General features: G+C 60.2%; 1 protein-coding gene across 1 annotated transcript; it reads left to right on the top strand.

The window, feature by feature from the left end:
• The first annotated feature begins 276 nt into the window (after positions 1-276).
• On the top strand, positions 277-18935 carry TUBB3 (tubulin beta 3 class III). The gene is made up of 5 exons (XM_034788781.1): positions 277-1220; positions 9345-9537; positions 14916-15024; positions 15909-16019; positions 17528-18935. Exons 1-5 carry the CDS (start codon positions 277-279, stop codon positions 18601-18603), a joined length of 2433 nt encoding a protein of 810 aa, XP_034644672.1. The 3' UTR covers positions 18604-18935.
• The last annotated feature ends 200 nt before the right edge of the window (positions 18936-19135 follow it).

Genomic DNA, 19135 nt, shown 5'->3' with positions numbered 1-19135 from the left:
GACCTGTCCTGTGTGTGTTCCCTCTGCTGAAGTCCCAGCATTGCCTGCTCTGGGTATCCTCTGCCCTCCGATGCAGGGAGACTGTAAACGCTACTTTCCAGGTTGCTGCACTGGGGAGAGTTGTTCTCCCAAGACTTGTTCCTTGAACGCTCCGAGGGAGCAGAAACGCTTGGCTTTGCTCTGGCCAGAGCCGCAGCAGCTGTGGTGGCCACGCCTGCTTCTGCCCGTGTTTGCCAGCAGCAGAACCTGCCTGACACCCATCCCGAAGCTGTCGCTATGTCAACGCTGGCTTCTCTGCAGGTGCTGCTCAACTCCCTGAACTCTACTGCCCCCAGCAACAGGACCGACAAGACGGCCAACAGGAGCAGCCCCTGGTGCCAGGGCGTCTTCATCCCCAACGAGCTCTTCCTGACGCTGGGCCTCGTCAGCCTGGTGGAGAACGTACTGGTGGTCACGGCCATCATTAAGAACAGGAATCTGCACTCACCCATGTACTACTTCATCTGCTGCCTGGCTGTGTCCGACATGCTGGTGAGCGTCAGCAACCTGGTGGAGACCTTGTTCATGCTGCTGATGGAGCACGGCGTGCTGGTCCTCCAGACCAGCATCGTCCGCCAGATGGACAATGTCATCGACATGATGATCTGCAGCTCCGTGGTGTCGTCCCTCTCCTTCCTGGGGGCCATCGCCGTGGACCGGTACATCACCATCTTCTATGCCCTGCGCTACCACAGCATCATGACCATGCAGCGGGCGGTGATCATCATTGTGGGCATCTGGGTCGCCAGCACCATCTCCAGTAGCATTTTCATCGCCTACTACAAGAACAACGCCGTCATCCTCTGCCTCATCGGCTTCTTCCTTTCCATGCTTATCCTCGTGGTGGGGCTCTACATCCACATGCTCTCCTTGGCACACCACCATGCCAAGAACATCTCCAGACTGCAGAAGAAACGCACCGTCCACCAGATGACCAGCATGAAGGGGGCGGTCACCCTCACCATCCTGCTGGGGGTCTTCTTCATGTGCTGGAGCCCCTTCTTCCTGCACCTGACGCTGATCGTCACATGCCCCAAGAACCCCTTCTGCACCTGCTTCTTCAACTACTTCAACCTCTTCCTCATCCTCATCATCTGCAACTCGGTGATAGACCCGCTCATTTATGCTTTCCGGAGCCAGGAGCTGAGGAAAACCCTGAAGGACGTGGTGCTGTGTTCCTGGTAACTCAGGCATGGCCGAGGGGCTGAGGAGGCCTGTTGTAGCCGGGGTTCCTGCTCTCAGAGGTAACTGCATGGCCATCTTGCAGCCCACAGCACAGCGCCTCCTAGTGTGCTTGGGAGGCAGAGACGCCATTTGCAAGGGGCACCGGTCAGTTCCCATCAGATGTCGGTGGCGGAAAACCAAGCAGGGTTTTGTTTGTTTTGGGGGTTGGAGACAGTTTAGCTGCTGAACGGCACCTAGCGCCTGCCTGAGGGGATGCCAGTGCCTGCGTCAGCCCAACCCTCCCACCCTGGGGCAGGTGCAGAACATGGCAGGGCCTTGGGCACAGCAGCTGCTGTTTCTGGCCAGCTTTCTGGTGAGGTCCCAGGGCACAGAATCTACGGTTCTCCCGCCACTGGAGAAGCACGTGAGTGAGTCCCAGCTGCTCCAGGGCTGCTGCTCGGTTCTGTCCCCAAGTAGGGATTCCTGTAACTCCCTCTGCTGCTTCCTGCCCAGGCAGACGGGCTGGGAACTCTAGGCCAGGCTCTCTAGGCTGGGAACTAGACAGGCAATGAGTCTGCCCTTCTGTAGAGCTCGCTCCTGCTGGCTGCCTCCCCCTCCCCCAGGCGCTGGGCAAGGAATGTGGAAGAGCCCGCCGGAGGGTCCCACTGTCACTGCTCCGACTCTATAGCGTGGAATCATAGATTCATAGACGTGCCGGGCTGGAAGGGACCTGGAGAGGTCATCTCAGCCAGCCCCCAGCACCAGGGCAGGGTCACGTGAACCTAGATCATCCCCGACGTGTGTGTCCCCAGCCTGGTCTTTAAAACCAGCTTCCGCAACCTCCCTAGACAGTTTGTCCCAGTGCTTAACCGCCCTCACAGGTAAGACGTTTTTCCTGATGTCCAACCTGAATCTCCCTTGCTGCAATGTAAGCCCACTGCTTCTTGTCCTGTCCTCAGCGGTTCAGGAGAACAATGTATCACCCTTCTCTTTTTAACACCCTTTTACGTACTTGAAGATTGTTAGCATGCGTCTCCCCCACCCCGTCTCACCTTCTCCAGACTAAACAAATCCAGTTTTTTTCAATCTTCCCTCGTAGGTCGTCAACCTTTCTAGCCCTTTAGTTGTTGTTGTTGCTTTCCTCTGGACTTTCTCCAGTTTGTCCACATCTTTCCTGCAATGTGGGGCCCAGAGCTGGACACAATGCTCCAGTTACAGACTAATCAGTGCGGCTTAGAGCAGAAGAATTGCATCTCGTATCTTGCTTACAACACTCCTGCTAACACAGCCCAGAATGATGATCGCTTATTTTGTAACAGCATCACATTATTGACTCGTATTTAGTTTGTGATCCACTATAACCCCTCCATCTTTTTCTGTGGTCCTTCCTAGACAGGCATTTCCCGTTTGTATTTGCAAAACTGATTGTTCCTTCCTAAGTGGAGCACTTCGCATTCATCATTGAATTTCATCCTATTTATTTCAGACCATTTCTCCAGTTTGTCCAGATCATTTTGAATTCTAATCCTGTCCTCCAAAGTGCTTGCAACCCCTCCTAGCTTGGTATTGTCCGCAAACTTTATCAGAATCCTCTCCATGCCATTAGCCAAATAATGTATGAAGATAGTGAATAGAACCGGACCCGGGACAGATCCCTGCGGGCTCCAGCGTGATTGTGAACCATTGGTAACTACTCTGAGTACGCTTTTCCAACCTGTTATGCACCCCCCCTTATAATAAGTTGGTCTAGGCTGTATTTCTCCAGATTGTTTATGAGAAGGTCATGGAGCCAGTAACAAAAGCCTCACTGAAGTCGAGGTATCACATCTTACTTCTCCCCCACCGCGACCCCATCCACACGGCTTGTTAAAAGAAGGATGTTAGGTTGGTTTGACACGATTTGTTCTTGACAAATCCATGCTGGCTCTTACTTATCCCCTTATTTTTCTTTCAGGTGTTTACAAACAGATTGTTTGATTATTTGCTCCATCATGTTTCCAGGTACCGAAGTTAAGCTGCCTGGTCTGTAATTCCCTTTTTAAGGCTAGGGGCTGTATTTGCCCTTTCCCGTCCTTCGGGCTCTATCCTGTCCTCCAGGAGTTCCCAAGGCACATGGGAGCCTGGCTGGGTGTCTGGCACTGCCTGACGACAGGGATGGGGGCCCCCCATGGACTATGGTGCTTAGCCCCTGGGGCTGCTGGAGAGACAATCCCCATGCTTCTCCCTGGGCCTGCTGGGGGCAGAGGCAGGCTGCAGTGCCTGGCACCAGGAGCTGTCACCCCCTTACTCCCTCACCGCACGGTGCTGAAGCGTGATGGAAATGGTCCCCACCCCAGTCAGCCAGGTCTCCTGATGCCTGAGCAAACCTCGGGCTTCAGTGCTGGTCCCAGCACCAGGGAGGCAAGGGGCTGCCCCCCTTGGCACTGTCGTCCCCCCCGCTGAGGGAGGCAGGGTCACGGGGTAACGGAGACACAGCGTGGGGCAGTGACTCGCCAGAGGCTACACTGTGGGTCAGCAACAGAGCTGAGCCTAGAGCCTGGGAGTCCTGGCTGCCACGCCAGGCCCCCGTTCAGGACCAACCGTGGAGCTAGCCCCGGGCAGGACCAGCCCCATGCGGCCCTGGCAGGAGCCCTTCTCCTGCGCGTGGGCAGGACTGGGAAGCAAGTGGGGACAGCCCTGCTGTGCCCTGCCATCTGCCAGGGGTGGGAGGAATGGCTCACCCTGCCACGTGTCCTCAGCCCTTGGTGCCCCACGGTGCGACATCCTCAGCCCGCCTGCTCTGAGGGATGGGCACTGCCCTGGGCAAGGCGTCCTGGAGAGAGCAGGGGCAGGGCCTGGGGAGGGAGCCAGGTCATTGCCCTGAGGAACAGCACGCTGGGCCTCCCCTGCACTCCGGACAGGCCCAGGGACTGGCAACAGGGACGGGAAAAGCCCAGAATGTCAGGCAGCAAAGCACATACCATCGACACCCCCACGCCAGCACCCCTCCCTCTCACACCCACCACAGACACCCCCATGCCAGTGCCCCTCCCCCCCATGCCCACCACACACTCATCTAGGCCAGCGCCCCTACACCCACTACACACACACACACACACACACGGGCCAGCCCCCCTCCCCCCCACGCCCACTACACACACCCCTGGGCCAGCCCCCCTCTCCCCCACACCCACTACACACACCCCTGGGTCAGCGCCCCTCCCCCCCACGCCCACCACACACACCCCACGCCAGCGCCCCTGCCCCCATGCCCACCACACACCCCCACACGCCAGCGCCCCTCCCCCCACGCCCACCACACACACGCCCACGCCAGCGCCCCTCCCCCCCACGCCCACCACAAACACACACACACGCCAGTGCCCCTCCCCCTCACACCCACCATAGACACCCCCTATGCCACCATCCCTTGCCCTTACACCCACCATAGACATCCCCCCACACCAGCACCCATCCCCCTCATGCCCACCATAGACAACCCCATGCCAGAGTCCATCCCCCTCAGGCCAGTGCCCCTCCCCCCACATCCTCCATAGACACCCCCCCATGCTAGTGCCCATCCCCCACAGTCCCCCTCTGATGACACTCTCAGACCCATCCCCCTGGGACACACAATGGACACACCACACCATACACCCTGCAGAGGTAGAGCCTCCCCCCAGCATGGCCAGTACTGGGTCCCTCTTCCCGCACAGCCATGCCCCCCATGCACCGGCTGGGGGGCTGTGCTGGGACGCCCTGTGCCCTCTGCTGCCTGGAGACTGCAAAGGCCTATGTGCTGCACTCCCCATCCGGGGCCATGCCAGCCCTGCTAGTGCCCTCGCACACGGGCACACACCTTGAGGCTATGCACACGTGTGCTGCCCCCGCGGCGCAGGCAACTGTGTCGCCATCTGCAGGCATCTTGCTCCAAACCCTCACGTGGTCCCCCAGGCCAAACCCCCCAGCGTGGCCAGCAAGCACTGAGGCCTGGGTGCCTCTGGACAGCCAGTGGCACTGGACTGGGACTAGGAGCGGGGGAAGGGCCCGTCTTTAGAGCCATTGATTTGTGGGGTGCTGAGCCCTGGTGCTATATGGGGCACCCTAGGGGCGGCCCAGCTTAGGGGGCCAGGCTCTGGGGCAGCTCAGTGCCAGGCGAGGGCTAGCAATCAGCACACAGGGAGCACGTTGGCATCTGCCACCACACACCAGCGGAGGGCCCAGGAGGCCGAGAGTGTTGATAGAGCCCACAGACTCCTCTGCACCGGGGGCCTAGAGCTGGGCGGGGTGTGTGTGTGTGTGTGTGCTGCTGAATGCCCTGACTCCCGGCAGGGCCCTGTGGGAAGCAGTGGCAGGGCTGGGGGCTGGGGCATTCGGGAATTCGGACCAGTGTATTGACTCCTGTGTCTGTTATTCCCTGTGAGCACAGCTGGCCCCAGGCTACCCCCCTTCCTGGGCAGAGCCCTGGGCTGCACTGGGGCTCCCGCCTCCCCACCATGCCACGGCTGGGCAAGGGCGGCTGGGCGGCGTTCTTAGCAGAGGTGTTAAATGGGACCTGCACAGGAGCTGGTCAGCTGGAGCTTGGCCTTCTGCCTTCTTGGCTTTGCCTGCAGGGCTCCCTGGAAACGGGGGGCTGTTTGCTCCTTTGGGGCCCCTGGGGTTTCAGGCCCATCTGCCTTGTGGCAGGTTTCCAGGTGTGGGGAAGCACCAAAAGCAGCAGGGACGCGCTGTGAGGAATGTACAAAAGCACCATCCACCAGGTGGCTCTCTGCATCCTTTGGTGCCATAACGCCTTTGGAGTTTGGCCCAGGGGGTGCCCTGGAGAGCCCCAGCCCTACCCCAAAAGCAAACGCCCGTCCAAGAGGTGGCACGTTGGGCGTGTAGCCAAGTCCAGCTCAGGCTGAGCTCAGCATGCAGTCACTGGGCACGGGCCCTGGAGGGTCGAGGTGCGTTCACTGAGCAAGGGCCCTGCACTGTCTGCACCTGGCAAGGGTGAGGCTGGGCCCGGGTGCCTCACACGATGCAGGGCTTGGAGGTCAGTGTTCCCAGCCCCAAGGGCTGTTCAAGGTGTGGGGTTTGCAGTGGGGCAATTTGCTGTGAGGGTTTCTTGCAACATCCCAGCAATGAACTGTCCTCCAGCTCACCTCCCTCCCTGCCATCTCCTGCCAGTGTCCCATGGGGGGACCCTGCCTTGCCAGCTTCAGCATGCCCCAAAAGGCAAGTACCTGACCCTGGGGAAGGACTGGGGAATCCAGGACCCAGGGGTGAGGGCGGGGAAGGGCCCCCCCCACCCCACTGCCCCTGCCAGTGTCAGAGCATCTCTCCAGCAGCTCCCACTTCTGGTGGCACCACCAGTAACCACTAGTGCCTTGTCCCATGGCATGGGCATCGCTCCCCAGAGTAGGTCTGGGCAGTGCCCTGCAGTGCAGCCTGAGGGAACTCTCCTTGCCAGTGAGTTGGCATTTTCCCTCTGTCGGTGGTTTGTTAATGGAATTACAGTTCTTAGCGTTGTACTTGCTGCATCTCTGAACCCCCTCCCCATGCTCCCAGTTGCATCCCCACCCCCACCCCCCAGCCTGGGACAGGCAAGTCCCAAGTGCCCCTTTCCAGTGACTCTAGGCCAAGCTGTGTCGCAGGGATGTAGGCTCAGGGGGTCTGATTCTGCTCCGCCTCCCTGGTGTGAATGGGACTCGCTGGGTCACTGGCACGACCCAGGAGCAATGCCGCTGCCAGTCCAGGGGCCCGAATTGCTACGTGGTGCCCAAGGGAAGGTCGGACGGGCCCCAGCCTGATCCTGCAGGGGCAGCTGCTGCCCAGAGGCAGACGGGTTGAGTCTGCGCAGACACAATGAAGCAGGCAATGCCTAGGGCAACCGGCATCATGGAGCCAGCAGTGGGGGATGGGCCACAGCACTTTCTCCCCCACACCCTGGCTGCCCGGGGGAACCACCCCACTACAATAGCACCCCCAGGGTTTGCGGGGCCGGTGGTGGGGCAGGCTCAGAAAAGCATCTCTCCCTGAAGGCTGAGCCCAGCCTGGCTGTTCCCGCTGGAGGGCTGTGGGCTGAACAAAGAGAGGTGACTAGCAGGCCTGGCCTGCAGCGCTGCTCCCCTCCCACCACGGCTCTGATGGGGTTTTTGTTCTTTCATTCTAGCCGCAGCAGGTCCTCCCACATGTCCTCCTCGAGCAGGGGCTGGCAATTCCCCTGCCTCCAGCGTCCCCAGCAAGGGCTCGTTTTCCGCTGTGCCAATATCCTGCTCAGATCTCCCCCTGCCCTGCACCCGGTGGCCAGTGGAGCCAGTAAATTGGCCGTCCCAATCTCTCGGCATGTTAACCTGGGCAGGGGCTCGGCCGTGCTTTACGGCCCATGCAAAAGGGCTATAAAGCACCTGTCGCCCCCCCCGCCCAGGGAATATCCCCACAGAGGGGTCCTTGCCAGCAGGCACAGCGACAGAGCCCCCCCACACACACACACAGGATCATCCAGTGCAGGGCCAAGCAAGGCAAAAGAGACGTGGTGAGGGCTGGCTAGCTAAGGGACTATGCAAGGTACAAGGCAGGAGCCAGCGAGGCCAGGGGCAGGGAGGAACTCACCTCAGCCCTGCACCCACCACTACCAAGTGGCTGCAAAAGGAGCCATGAAGCCCCCTCCCTGAAATACCCCCAGCACAGGGGCCTCTGGGGCAGGCACAGAGCCAGTTATAGCAGCTCTGGGCTTCCCCCATCAGAGCCCGGAGACAAGGGAGCAGGGCTGGAGTGTTCCAAGGTGGGGCAGGAGGGGAGATGGGCAAGGTCAGGCTGTGTCCTGGCTATTCCCAGCTGCCACCACTGCCCGAGCAGAAGAGAGGGCAGCCCTCCAGGCTCCACACACCAACGATGAGGGTTGAATCGCCAGGAGGCACAGGCATCCCCTCTGTCTCTGCATGGTGGGTTGTGACCCAAAGGAACCGTGCCCCCAAAAGTGGGTGGATCTGAGTCCCAGATCCTGTGCTCCCCACCTGCCCCATAGCGGGTGCCTCTGAGGCTGGAGCGCGGTGCCCCTCCCATGTGGCGGGTGCTGCTGGCGGACTCCCAGGGGGAGATGAATAAGAGGGGCCATGACTCAATGACCCGGAATAATGGCTGGGATAGAGACAGCGGCCGGGCAGGAACAGGGGCCATGCACGGAACGGGAAACGAGGCCAGCTGAAAATCAGGATGGCAGCAAATCCTCATTCACACAATGGACAATTAGCCTGTGGAACTCCTGGCCACTAGGGTTCCTGGAGAGAACAGAACCAGCTGGCGAGAAGCTCCAGGCATCAGAGTGAGGCTAGAAACCCAGCAGAACACACCTAGAGCTCGGGAAGGAGCCGCCCTCTCCTGGTTCGGTGCAGGATGGGCTGGGCAGGGCACGGCCAGGTTCCGCACGCCGCCTTCTGCAGCACGGGGACTGGCACTGACAGGCCGTTTGCCTCCATACCCTGCTCACTCTGCCTGCGGGCTGCGCCCCCCTGTCGCTGTCTGTCTAGGCTGTGAACTCACAGGGACTGGCTGCTCCAGTGTCTGTCCAGCCCCTGGCACAACAGGGTCCCCATCTCGGTGGGTCCTTGGGCACCTCCACAATAACCCTGATTAACTCTAACACCCCCCTCTTGGGCTGCTCCTGCTTTCATTGGTTGTACAAGGGCAGCAGCTGAGACCAGACCCCCCGCGCCAGGCCCTGCATAGACTGGCCTTGCTTCAGAGCGCTCAGAAGGGGAAGGGCCCAGACGGGCGGGGAAGGAAGGATGGAGACACTGGGGGGCACTATCTGGACTGGCCAGCAGCACCCACATGCACCCAGCGCTGAGCCCCTCCCCAGGGCCCCCTCGGTGACTAGGGCAGGTCACCCAGAGAGACTGGGACAGGGCCAGGACTCAAACCCTGCCCAGCCGGGACCTAGCCCAGTGCCGGAACCACCGCAGCACTGACCCCCACCTGGCCCCCCAGCGCGGGTCTCAGGCCAAGGGACTCTGCCCCTCCCCCCGCTGTATGTGGGGGTCCCCGGCTGCTCTCCAGGGCGCGGCCGCTGTTGCATTGTGGCGGCGCCGGGCGGGGGATGCGCTGGTGCTGATGCTGCAGGGATGTTGCAGCATTTGTAGCGGCGCCTGCTGATTGGTGGGCCGGCCGGGTGACGTCAGCGGCCGGCCCGGTGCAGCGGCAGGCGCCTATAAAAGGCTCCGGCAGGCGCTCGGCCGCTTTCCGCAGCCCCCAGCCCGCTCCGCTCCTGCGCCCCCGAGCCGCCTGCACCAGCCACAGCCGCCGCCCCGGGCCAGCATGAGGGAGATCGTGCACATCCAGGCGGGCCAGTGCGGCAACCAGATCGGAGCCAAGGTACCGGCCCGGGGGGCGCCTGGCGGGGTCCCGGGCTGCGGCTCTGCCGGGGGGGCCGGGACGTGCCCGCATCGCCAGCCCCAGCCCGGCGTGGAGGGGGCGGGGGCCGAGCCGCGGCCGGCGTGGAGTGGGTGGGCGGTGCCTGCCCCGCCCCGGGGCAGGGGCGGCTCGGGGCGCTCGGCGCGGCAGCTGGGAGCGACCGAGCCACGCCCCGGTACTGCGGAGCTGGGAACAAAGGGATGAGCTCAGCGCTGCGCCACCGGGGCCGGGCGCTTGGGGCTGTGCCCGGTACGGCACGGGCTGCCTTCGCTGGGATCCGCTGGCCGGGGGCTTCTCGGGGGCTGGCTGGGCGCAGCCCTGGGCCTGGGGGATGCTGTGGCGCAGGGCGACTGGCTGCTCCAGCATCTTCTCTGTGCGCTCCCCATCCCCCCCGCAGTGCTGGTGGGGGCGGCAGGGTGGCCGCTCAGGGCAGCACAGTGCCTGGGGGGAGCTGGCCCAGGTGTTCTGGGGGGCGGGTCACCCGCTGCAGATGGCACAGGCTGGGTGGGTGGCACAGACATGTGACACTGCTCCCTGCACAAGCCCCTGCCAGCCCAGCCCCCATCTGTGTGAGGGGCTGAGTCCTGTGCCCATCCTGAGTGCCAGGGCTCTGACGGGCAGAGCGGGCCTCGCAGCCCCCTAACTGTGGGGCTATGGGCCTGACCTCTGCCCGGCCTGCCTGCGGGGTGACTGGCGTAAGCATGGCAGCTCCTGCCAGGAGCATCAGGAAAAGGCAAAGGAGGTGGGGCCCTTTGTTGAGCAGCCTTCATCTGACGCCTCTTAGGAGGAAAAACTGGAAATGAAGGAAGCCCCGAGATGGTGCCCTGCCCGCCCACAGACGGATGCTGCCAAGCCTGACTGTCTCCAGCCGTGGTTTAACCTGCCCAGCCACCAGCAGGGCTGCTGGTGTGACTGGCTTTGTTCTGATGCAGGCTGTGAGAGCTAGTGGCTAGAACCGAGGTCTGGGAGCCAAGTGTCAGCTGTGACCTTGCATGAGCCGCACCCTGCCATGGGCCTCGGGCAAACCCTTTGACCTCTGCAGTAGAAAGCAGGGCCTGGCTGAAAGACAGCTGCTCTAGGGAAGTCGGGCACCCGGGGCTGCCACGCCCCTTTGCCCCGACTCTCCTCCATGGCGTGAGCCCTGGAGATCTCTCCAGAACCATCAGAGCCCGGGACTGGGTCCTGCTGCGTAAAGAGCCATCTGGGGGAGACGCTGCAGCCGGGGCTTTCTCCAGCTCTGGAGAAATGGCGACCAAGCAACCTTGGTTGGGGGGCAGGACAATAGCACTGAGCTGCCATGCTCGGCTCCCCCTCCCCACCCGACATCAAATGTAACCAGGGGCCTCCTCCCGAGTCGCAGCAGCTCAGAGCCTCGGTCCCTCTTTGTCAGGGGCGTCTTGTGGGAGCTGGAACCGATTTCTCCTGTTAGATTAGCACCATCCTGTGTATGAAATGCAGCAATAATAGGGGGGAATTTGTCAGCCCTCTTCCTGTAGCCAAGGGGGGAATGGCTAGTAGGCAAACCAGGCTACTGCTCTGGGATGGGGGAAGGTGTCTTTGTTACAGGCAGACACTGAAATACATGAATTGGGGGGGGGGAGGGGGAGAGAGGAGGGGAGGGGCTCTGCTCACTAACCCAGCTTGGCAATTCCATGGCAATTGCATGTGTAAAAGATTTTGTTGGGCGCTTCTGCTCAAGACACCTGCTGCGGTGACTTAGTGTGCGACAGCTAATCATCAATCAGGCCTCCGGGGGACATCTGTGCCTGCTCTGAATATAGAACAAGGCAAGTCTGCCAGGAGACGAGGCTGCTTCCTGCCCTGTCCCAGGAGGGCTGAGGAGAGGAGGCTGAAATCAAATCAGTGCTGGGGAGTCCGTGTGCAGCTGCAGCTGAGTGCGCCCGGTCAGGATGAAGGGGGAATGCCTTGTCATTATCCTGGTCACCAGGGGCCGGGAGAACACCTGCCACTAATAGGCCAAGGGGCTGGAGGAGGGGGAGCAGCCAGTTACCAAGCGGAATAATCAGCCCTGGAAGGTTGCCAATGCCCATTTCCAGCAGGGCTTCTGGCAGAAACCTCGGCAGCTCGTTTCCCCATGTGTGTTGGGGGTCAGCCCCCCTCTGCACTGGAAGTGAAAAGGCTCCAGGGTGGCTGAGCTTGGGGCTCGTCCCCAGGACTGGTCTCCCCTGGCTGGGACGTGGCAGCAGGACAGAGCCCTAGATTCCCCCAGAAGGGATGAGAGGAGGGGGAAGGGGAAGGGGGACTGCCCATGGAGCGGTGCCTACGTGCACTCTGCCACCCACTGGGATCTAAGTGGTTAATTTCCAGTCCCAGGCTCTGGCTGACCTGGGGCCGGATGGGGCAGCAAGTACCCTTGCTTACGCAAGCCTTACCTTGCTGCTCCAGAGCACATCTCGCACTCAGCACTTCAGCTGTGTCATTCCCCGAGCGCTCACTGTTTGGGGAACCTCAATATTTGCTACCTGAAGAGACACATTTATATGTTAATCAGTATGAATAATTCATAGGGAATTCATGAGCCCTGTAAGTGACATGTCTGATCAATGTGGGATGCAGCTCCTCGGAGCACTGCCTGTCTGGCGTGGTGAGCTGGAGCCATGTGGGAGTCCTGGGTGGGTGATCACCGCACTGCCCACGCCCTGGAGGTTCAGGTGGGCTCAGAGCTCTGTGTGGTCCCTTAACAAAGGGTCACTGGGGAGATGAGATGAGGTCAGCTCTGCAGTGAGCAGCTGACCAGAGGAGCCCCGCTGCAGGTAGACATTGCTGTGTATTTTAAGATCACCCTGACCTTGCAATCCGTTCCAATTTGTCCTCTTACAGCCATGGCGGCTCTGTAAATCAGAGCTCAGTTTAGTAGCGCTGGCACAGAACACGCAGCATTGTCAGATGTAGGACGCTTCCCCGACACTCCCCCAGACACAGCATCCAGCCTAAAGCACAGGGCTGGCTCCAGGTTTTTTGCTGCCCCAAGTGCAAAACAAGGAATGCTGCCCCTTGAAAAGTGCCACCCCAAGCACATGCTTGGGACGCTGGTGCCTAGAGCCAGCCCTGCTAAAGCATGTTCCCCAAGAGTGAGCTTTAGCTCTAGCCCGGGCATTTGGCAATGAATGTCGCCCCCCCCCGCCCCGCTGCAGCTCCACATGAACAGTGCACCCCCGGGAGAGGAAGTGTCTCTTCTAGTGGGAGAGGAATGACTCGGAAATCCATGCAAGGCCTCGGGGGGTGAGGTGCTCGGTGCAGAGGCTGCATGGTGCTGTTGCGTTCAGGAGGCTTGTCTTGGCCAGGCTTTCTCCAGGGAGGGGGCTCCGCGCAGCTGGCAGGTTTTGTCTGACTGGTTTGACCCCTGCGAGGGCCCAGTGGCAGCTAGCCACCTGCCCACCCTCCTGCAGCACCTCGCTCCCTGCAGTCCTGGGCCCTTGCGAAGACCTGGCAAAGCCCAGGGAGCTCAGGAGAGCAGCAGATTCAAATGTTTCCTCTGGCTTCAGGCCCCTTGAAGCCAAAGCCCCCTTCCCAGGGCACCACTCACCCTCCTGCCCGTCCCCCTTGGCTGTCGCTGCCGCCGGTTATGAAACCCGGGAGAACAAAGGCGAGTGACTCAGCTAGTCTGGAGGTAACTGGAGGTCAGGGTGCTGCTGCAGCACCATGGCTAGCTCCCGTCTGGCGCAGAGCCAGGCAATGCCGCAGTGTAGACATGACTGGCTGCCGGCAGACCTCGGCCCCCGTAGGCTGACGGGGAGCCCGGCTGAGCGTGGGGAGTTCCCTGCGCTGCTGAAAGGACCGGGGAGCCCAGCCCTGCGATCTGAGCCATTTGTCATGCATGTTGCTTAACCATTGAACCTCCGGGAAAATCTCCAGCCGCCGTGGGACTGCCGCAGTGCCTGTGCAGGATCCCAGCTCCCGCCCCAGGGGTCTCCCCTTACGTGCCGGCCACCGGGCAGTTGCACCGTGTTCCTGTTCCACGAAGGGCTCCCGGCTAGCGGGAGGTTTGAATACCAGCATCTTAGCAGCCGACTCTGGCCCCAGCGGGACTCCCCTGGTATCTCCACCTGAGGAGCTCTGAGCCTGTGCAAGTGAAGAGTTGGGCCTGAGTTTCATTTACATCAGGGCCCCTTTAACCCCCCCCCCCCCCAGCATACGGGCAGTGGCTAGAGCACTGGACTGTTATTCCGGAGACCTGGGTTCTAGGCCCAGCTCTGAGTGGCCTCAGGCAAGTCACGTCCCTGCCCTGTGCCTCAGTTTCCCCACCTGTGAATGGGACTCTGGCTGTAAAGCTTTGAGATCCACTGATGCAACGCGCCGTGTTACCCAATGACAAAGGAGAGCCCAGAGCACAGACAATCTTGTTGGATCCTGGTAGATTCTTACCCATTTGGTGTTGGGAGCCTCAGTGGGGAACAAACATTTCATAACGGACTCTTCGGTCTGGCAGAGGGGTCGAACGCCGTCCCATGGCTGGAAGGTGAAGCTAGACACATTCAGCCTGAAAAGAAGGTGTAAACGTTTAACTGAGCATGTCTAACCACTGGCACAACTTACCAAGGCCCATGGTGGATTCTCCATTGCTGACCACTTGTACAGCAGGGTGGGATGTTTTCCTAAGCTCTGCCCTAGGGGTTACTAGGGGCAGGTCTCTGGCCTGTGCTGTGCAGAAGGTCAGACTGGATGATCAGTGGGCCCGTCTGGCCTTGGAATCTGGGATTGGGATAACTGAGAATTCAGGCCTTGGTCTCCAAAGCTACCCTTGTCCCTGAGCTGTGACTTGCTTCTGGCCATGGTTGGTCCCATCTGCTGGCTCACTGTGGAGCTCACCGGTGGCACCTAACCAATGTCTCTGGGTCGGTCACCTAGTGCTGCAGGCAGCTCTTCCTCGCCGTTGTCAGAGGAGGCTTGGTAGATGGTGAGTGCAGAGCCCTGCTCTGCCGGACAATGCCAGAGACCCCTTCTATCAGACTAGCCAGAGGGGTCTCCTGGCAGCAAGGCATCGGGCTGTGGAACAGTCTCCCCAAAGGGTGTGGTCTGGAGTGTCTAGGGCTAGACAGCATGCTAGGAACCATGCTACTGTAACCAGAGCTACTGTAGGGACCAGCCCTGCACTGAGGTGTACGGGGGCAGGATCCACTTCAGAACCAGATTCTGGTCCTGCTCCCGGGTGCCAGGATTCACTGCACACAGGCCAAGCTGAAATCTTTGGCTGGCTGTTGGAGTGGAGCGGTTTGACTTTGTGTTCTCTGGCGCGCCTCCTAGCTCAATGCGGGGCCTGTCCCTGCCCGGGTGCCCACAGCTACACCCCTCCTGAATGTCCCCTGCTCTTTCTGCAGTTCTGGGAGGTGATCAGCGATGAGCACGGGATAGACCCCAGTGGGAACTACGTGGGAGACTCCGACCTACAGCTGGAGCGGATCAGTGTCTACTACAATGAGGCTTCCTGTAAGTCCGGAGCTGGCTGTTGCACTCCTCCCAGGCCAGGCTGATTGGAGCAGTATGTGATATGTCACGGGGTTTCCTCTCTGGCCCTTAACAGTGCTGCCCGGGAATGCATGTACTTACCCTGAGCTTCCTCCCCCGCTGTGCTCAGGCGGGGAGCTGTTCTGGGATGCCTGGCCGGGCCCTTCCATGGCCGCCTGCTCCCCAAGGTGTGGGAACACAAGGCTGGTGGCGTGTCCAGCACCCAGGGAGCACTGGGAGCCTTGCATCTCTCCCGGAGTGTGCCCTGCTGGCTTGCAGGATTGTTCTGGGAATAGTTCCCTCTCCTCATCCCAGCTGGAGGAGGTTAAGGTGATGCCGGCTGGTTACTGTGGTGCAGAGCCGGCTGCTGGGGTCAACAGGAGGGCAAAGCAGGCCCCTGACTCGTCTGTCTGGAATGGCATTGGCATGGGGGTGGGGCCAAGTGAAACTCAGTTGGTGGTTTGCTTGTTGCTGCGAATGCCCCACCCGGCCAGAGGGGATATGACCGCTGCCTGTGCTCCTTCTTCCCTGTGTGGCAGCTCATCGGAAGGGAGGAGATGCCTTCAGGGGTGCAGTGGTGTAGTACTGGGGAAGTTCCCAACCCTGCCCCAGTGCACTGCGAGTTCTCCGCTTGTCCCCAAATCCAAACGGCCCTGTGCCGAAGCTCCAGCCCGCGGAACGTAACGAGCTGGGCCCAGGTTTAATGGGGACTGGAGCACCACTGACTAGAGGGTGCTGCCAATGCCCGGGGCAGAGGTTGGCGTCTCAGCGGACGAGCTGGTTCTTCTGGACGCTAAGGCCAAGCAGTGGAAGCTGGTCCCATGGCGCCTTGCCAGTTAAGAGGGAACATGTGGTCTCTTTTCCAGCTCACAAGTACGTACCCCGTGCGATCCTGGTGGACCTGGAGCCCGGGACCATGGACAGCGTTCGATCGGGGGCATTTGGACATCTCTTCAGACCTGACAACTTCATCTTTGGTACGTCCCAGTCCCCTGCTGCTGCTCTAACCCTGTCCTGCCCTGTGTGGTGCTCCTCTCTTGGCCGCTAGCTGGTCCATCCTAGCTGCTCCCCCAGAGCTCCCTCACCCTGCTCCCCACAACACAGCTGCCTGCTGTCACTTCTCGTTGGGCCATATCTCTGCCTCCCTGCTAGTCCAGTAGTACCTATGGGACACTTAGTGTGAGGTGCTGCACAGAGTGGAGATGGTCCCAGCCCAGGAGAGTTTAGTTTCAGTAGAGCAGCCAGACCCAGGGTGGGGGAAGGGGACTAGCACAGCCAGTGACCAGTGATGGGGCCAATGGCCTGTTAGAACCACCTTGCTTGGAGGGAGGTGAATTTAGCTTGGGGGGGATAGTGAAGGAAGAGAGGACGTGGGAGGGAATTGGGTGAGTGGGAGGGGGTGAAGAGGGTAGGGAGCAGGGTGTAGCTGAGATGAAGGGGCTGAGGGAGGGGCCGGGCTGGAGCAAACAGCTGATCAGCCCAGGGCAGAAAGTCTAGCCAAACCTGTGGGAAGGTCACTGAACAGGGACGCTAAGCCTCGCGCTGATTTTCCTCCCCATGACGCTGAAGGCAGGGGAAAGTAGGAAAATGCCCCTTGTTCTCTGCTCTCCCAGGGCCCGTCTAAGCGAGAAGTGCTATGTCGGCTCCATGCTGACGGGAGAGCACGCTCCTGCCGGCAGAATTACTCCACCTGTGCAAGGGGCTGCGAGGGCGGGAGAGCGTCTCTCGCCCCCATAGCACCTGTGTGGACCGCGTCGCTTGGAGGGGGTGGCTCGAGCGACCTAACTTATAGTGACATAAGCAGTAGTGGAGACCTGCCCAGAGGAGCATGTGATCAGGTGCTGGGAGGAAGAGCTCAGCTGCAAACCACGATTCTGCAGGGCCCTCGATGCCTGCACAGGAACTTAGCCCCATCTCTCCCATTGCTCAGGAAACGCATGCAGAGCATCTCTGAATTCACTACAACCATCCCTGCCGCTCCCCGTCCCGTCCCCCACCCCTGCCCTTCGGGGCTCTACCCTTAGGCAAGACTGAATTTTGTTTCTTTTCTGTTCTGAGATCTCAGGCACTCAGCGGTTGGCTCCCCAGTGCCTGCCCTGCTACACGACTAGCCTGTAACCCGTTCCCTGGGGCTGCCTAGTTCAGCTGTGGGGAAAGCAGAGAGGTCAGGGCAGCCTCATGCCATGGGAGTCACCGCAGGGGGCTGAGCCCCTCTGCCTTCCAGGGCCTCCAGACTTGCACGTGGCTGCTCTGTGGTAGGTGGTGCCAGCCTGAGAGGGTTAATCCAAGCAGCTCCCAGGCTTTGTTCTCCTGCAACATCTAGCCTCTCCTAGCCCAGCTCTGCAGTACGGCAGCCCTCCCTGGCACATAGTGTCCGGCACGCCCAGGAGAGACCAAATTCCTGCAGCAAAAGGCTCTGGTCACTGGTCACACCTGACTCCCTACTGATGGAAGCGAGGAGATCAACTGTGTCTTCTCCCCGCAGGTCAGAGCGGTGCTGGCAACAACTGGGCAAAGGGGCACTACACAGAGGGTGCTGAGCTGGTGGACTCTGTCCTGGACGTGGTGAGGAAGGAGTGTGAGAACTGTGACTGTCTACAGGGCTTTCAGCTCACCCACTCCCTGGGCGGTGGCACTGGTTCGGGCATGGGTACCCTCCTCATCAGCAAGGTCCGTGAAGAGTACCCCGACCGGATCATGAACACTTTCAGTGTGGTGCCTTCTCCCAAGGTGTCCGACACGGTGGTGGAGCCCTACAATGCTACCTTATCCATCCACCAGCTGGTGGAGAACACGGACGAGACCTACTGCATCGACAATGAGGCCCTGTATGACATCTGCTTCAGAACCCTTAAACTGGCCACGCCCACCTACGGTGACCTCAACCACCTGGTCTCCGCCACCATGAGCGGCGTCACCACCTCCCTGAGATTCCCTGGCCAGCTTAATGCTGACCTGAGGAAGCTGGCAGTCAACATGGTGCCCTTTCCTCGCCTCCACTTCTTCATGCCAGGCTTTGCCCCCCTCACAGCCCGTGGCAGCCAGCAGTACCGAGCCCTAACCGTCCCCGAGCTCACCCAACAGATGTTTGATGCCAAGAACATGATGGCCGCCTGTGACCCACGGCATGGACGCTACCTGACAGTGGCCACAGTCTTCAGAGGCCGCATGTCCATGAAGGAGGTGGATGAGCAGATGCTCGCCATCCAGAGCAAGAACAGCAGCTACTTCGTAGAGTGGATCCCCAACAATGTCAAGGTGGCAGTCTGCGACATCCCACCCCGGGGGCTGAAGATGTCTTCCACTTTCATTGGGAACAGCACGGCCATCCAGGAGCTCTTCAAGCGCATCTCAGAGCAGTTCACCGCCATGTTCCGACGCAAAGCCTTCTTGCACTGGTACACGGGCGAGGGCATGGATGAGATGGAGTTCACAGAGGCAGAGAGCAACATGAATGACCTGGTGTCAGAGTACCAGCAGTACCAGGATGCCACAGCTGAAGAGGAAGGGGAGATGTATGAAGACGACGAGGAGGAATCGGAGGCCCAGGGTGCCAAGTGAAGCCTCTAGAGTTGGCCTGTGTCAAGTTTCTTACCATGAAGGTCAAGCTTCTACAGCACCCTACTGTCCAGCGTAGTCCTCCATCTTCACTACCTGTTAGCTGAGTACTAGACAACTGCTATTTAGTTGCTTCTGATTAAGGGTTCCAAATTTTAAATCCTTCCGTATTTACTAACCATCTCCCCTCCCCATCCTTGAGTTAGCGCAGCTGTAGCCCGTCCTCATGACTCTGATCATGTCGATGACCCTGATGTTTGGTTTTTCTTTTTTTTACTGGTTTGTGTCTATTTTTATTTTTTTGGAATACTTAATAAATGTATTGCTGTCCAGTACGTCCTATGCAAGACCTTCCTTGTTCCAGCCCCAGGACTTGGCGATGGGGCGTCAGACAGGTGGGTTTGGTGGGGAGCAGGGCAATGCCGCTGATCAGTTGTGAGCGGAGTGGGGGTGCTGTCCTTCACCATGCCCCAGGAAGCACATCGATTTGATTCCTGGGGGGGGGGGGGGTTAGGAGCTCTTCCAGCGCCTCCCA

Source organism: Trachemys scripta, chromosome 13 (assembly GCF_013100865.1).
Source record: "Trachemys scripta elegans isolate TJP31775 chromosome 13, CAS_Tse_1.0, whole genome shotgun sequence".
In the NCBI taxonomy this organism is placed as follows: Eukaryota; Metazoa; Chordata; order Testudines; family Emydidae; genus Trachemys; species Trachemys scripta.
The sequence above is the reverse complement of the archived record's forward strand: the minus strand, read 5'-3'. Positions and strand labels throughout refer to the sequence as shown.

What these genes read in the sequence shown, in the direction of transcription:
- TUBB3 (XM_034788781.1), top strand. Translation starts at nt 277, where the DNA reads ATGTCAACGCTGGCTTCTCTGCAGGTGCTGCTCAACTCCCTGAACTCT. An exon ending in GACGTGGTGCTGTGTTCCTG is followed by an intron (nt 1,221 to 9,344) that starts GTAACTCAGGCA and finishes GGGTGACGTCAG; the next exon opens with CGGCCGGCCCGGTGCAGCGG. An exon ending in CTACTACAATGAGGCTTCCT is followed by an intron (nt 15,025 to 15,908) that starts GTAAGTCCGGAG and finishes TCTCTTTTCCAG; the next exon opens with CTCACAAGTACGTACCCCGT.